The sequence below is a fragment of the Montipora foliosa genome, chromosome 4, assembly GCF_036669935.1.
Source record: "Montipora foliosa isolate CH-2021 chromosome 4, ASM3666993v2, whole genome shotgun sequence".
In the NCBI taxonomy this organism is placed as follows: Eukaryota; Metazoa; Cnidaria; class Anthozoa; order Scleractinia; family Acroporidae; genus Montipora; species Montipora foliosa.
In genome coordinates, this window is record NC_090872.1 from 15,136,500 (window position 1) to 15,138,999 (window position 2,500).

The 2,500-nt window shown below is 38.7% G+C and overlaps 2 protein-coding genes across 12 annotated transcripts in view; one reads left to right on the forward strand and one right to left on the reverse strand.

The window, feature by feature from the left end:
- LOC137999996 (WD repeat-containing protein 82-like) overlaps nt 1-2,500 on the forward strand; it is a 169,404-nt gene that overhangs the window by 111,160 nt on the left and 55,744 nt on the right. The gene's annotated exons all lie outside the window — the stretch shown is intronic.
- Nucleotides 1-2,500, reverse strand: part of LOC137999992 (uncharacterized) — a 34,011-nt gene that overhangs the window by 1,386 nt on the left and 30,125 nt on the right. For all 11 annotated transcript variants that reach the window (XM_068846058.1, XM_068846057.1, XM_068846064.1 and 8 more), the window contains 3 exons: nt 1,630-1,731; nt 1,293-1,344; nt 1-17 (listed from right to left, as the gene is read on the reverse strand). The exon at nt 1-17 is cut by the window's left edge and continues 81 nt beyond it. In XM_068846058.1, the coding sequence (XP_068702159.1) occupies nt 1-17; nt 1,293-1,344; nt 1,630-1,731 (171 nt within the window). The remainder of the gene's footprint in view (nt 18-1,292; nt 1,345-1,629; nt 1,732-2,500) is intronic.

The following is a 2,500-nucleotide window of genomic DNA, read 5'->3' on the forward strand; positions in this document are numbered from 1 at the left end:
GTTCTTCAAGGTGGTTCCTAAAAAAGACATAATGAGCTCGAAATGTACCCGCAGAGAATTATGCCTGTTAAAACGAGTTTGTACAAGATGGGTTGCTGTTGTCTTTTGCATCGCTTATTTGCAGTGATTAAATGTAATGTACAGTGTAATACTGACACGATCAGAGGTAATTGTCAGTGTTTGATTGTGCGCTGCCAGGGTATAGTCAAGTTTCCACACCTTCCAAACTTTAAGGTGGATTACGACAGTTATCCGAAGAAAAAATATCAAAATTTTGAAATCTGTGAAATTAAAGCAAAATGATGTCTCTTGTAAAGTGTTGGTCACTGCAATTGATGTAAAATGTAATTTTACCTAACAAATAATTACAAATCAGGGGAAAACGCTTAATATAGTGACGGACTTCCTGGTTGGGGGACTGGAAACTAGACATTTCAAAGGCCTTTTTCTCAAAACCTAGCCTTACAACCAGGGTTAAAATTTTGCGAATTAGTAAACAACATGTAGACAAAACCGTCAACATTTTTTCAAAAAGTTCTATTAGACAGTTTTTCAGTTATTATTAAAATAGACGAAAATCGACGTTTTTAACATTTGTGAAAAACTTGTCCGGCAGATTTAACTATTTATTTCTCAACATAATCATTTTTTCTCGCTTTCGAAAATCCTGAAATTTTGAGGTGGGGTTGTACTGCTGGTTTTCGAGAAAAAAGTATTTGAAGTGTGTAGTTTCCAGTCCCCCTCCAGGAGCTCGGTCACTATGTTTAGCATTTTCCGCTGATTTGCATTTATTTGTTTGGTAAAATTACATTTTACATCAATTGCAGTGACTAACACTTCAGAAGAGACTTCCTGTTGCTTTAATTTCACAGATTCCAAAACCTTGATCTTTTTCTTCGGAAAACTGTAGTAAGCCACCTTAAAAAGGATGATGCCAACTGAAGCGATAAACTAGTTGGAACGTGAACAGACAGCCCTTCGTAAGAAAGGACAACTCGTGGGAGACTTGGATTATCTTAGGGATTTCAGTACAACCACCGAGCGGCAACCACCGAACCATGACTGATTTTTAGCGAGCGCTATAAGGACATCAAACGACTAGAAGAAATATGAGACCAACAACTTCACCCAGGGGCCTGGCCCACCTCAAGTCACCCAGAAGCTACAAATTCCTCCTTTTAGGAATTACGCCTCGACGTGCTAGATGCACCCATCTATGTCAGAAAATTGATGTCTTAATTTAGTAACGCTGCTTTTTTGCGGTTGACAGTTTTTGTCAATTTGTAACTGACCTGCAGGAGTCGCTTCAGCATCAATGATGATGAATCTGTCCAAAGGAATTGGCTGTAAATGCAATCGGAACATGAATAGTTGAGTGTCTTGTTCCGGTTCCCCCGAAAAAAATGTGAAACGAAAAGCAAGCAAGACCGCATACGTCAAAAATTCAATCAAACTTAAGAATAAAAGGAGAAACCAAATACGACCTAAAATGCAGCTAACCAGTTAGTAGTTTTCAAATGCCACCAAACACCGTCCATTCTGGTCAGTGGAAGGATTGAGCCACTACCAAATAGCCCTTTTTCAATGACAAGAACACAATATTTAGTGAAATTTAGTGTGCAGCTGTACCTGTTTATATACCGTATACTGGATTCCTGACATGCACCGTCTAACCACGGGAGGAGTGGATGGAGGGCTTTCTGCAATGGTCATCCCTGTCAAATTTAGCTTCTGTTTTAAAGAAAAGTCAAAGAAGGAAGCAAAAATATCCCTCAGACGAATTTGGCTAAGGCAAAAGCAAGTATTTATTTTTCACGGTTTACACTCTGGTTCGAGAGGTTTTCCTCGTGCTACACCGGTTTTCCCATCTCATAAAAACCTAACATTTGATTTGATTTGATCTGCTTAAGGTTGGATAGTGTATCTGTTGTGGTTCAAATTTCTTCGACCGCTGGATAAGAATAACGTAGGCTCTGGAGACGAGATTATCGAACTCCATCAGGGGTCGACCTGGTGTAATAGATTAGATGTTTTGCATGCCCTATATACCTGATTTGGATTCTCATGAAAAATATTGCTGAGGAATCATGTGTCAGGGATTTTGATCAGGATCTCGTGACCCGCAGAAATTCTCAAATTAACTGACTAATACACCTTATTCCAAAATGGCCGCCATTTCAGAGTATTCTTTTGTTTCCATGCAAATTGACCCGTATGGCCTCGCTTTCAAACGTAAAATTCAAAAGAATGTTTAACCTTGAACGAGGCCATAAGGGCCAATTTGCATGAAAACAAAAGAATACTAGAATGGCGGCCATTTTGGGATAAAGTGTATATCCTGTCCTTGCTATATTCAGTCAATTTATCTTTTGTCGGAGCGGTATATGCATAAGCTAAAGCATATCATATATCATATATATCTTTATTTACCCTCGGATTTTTAGAGTAGCTTGGTGTAGCTAATTTCTCCGAGCATTTATGATACATCACAGAAGACAGA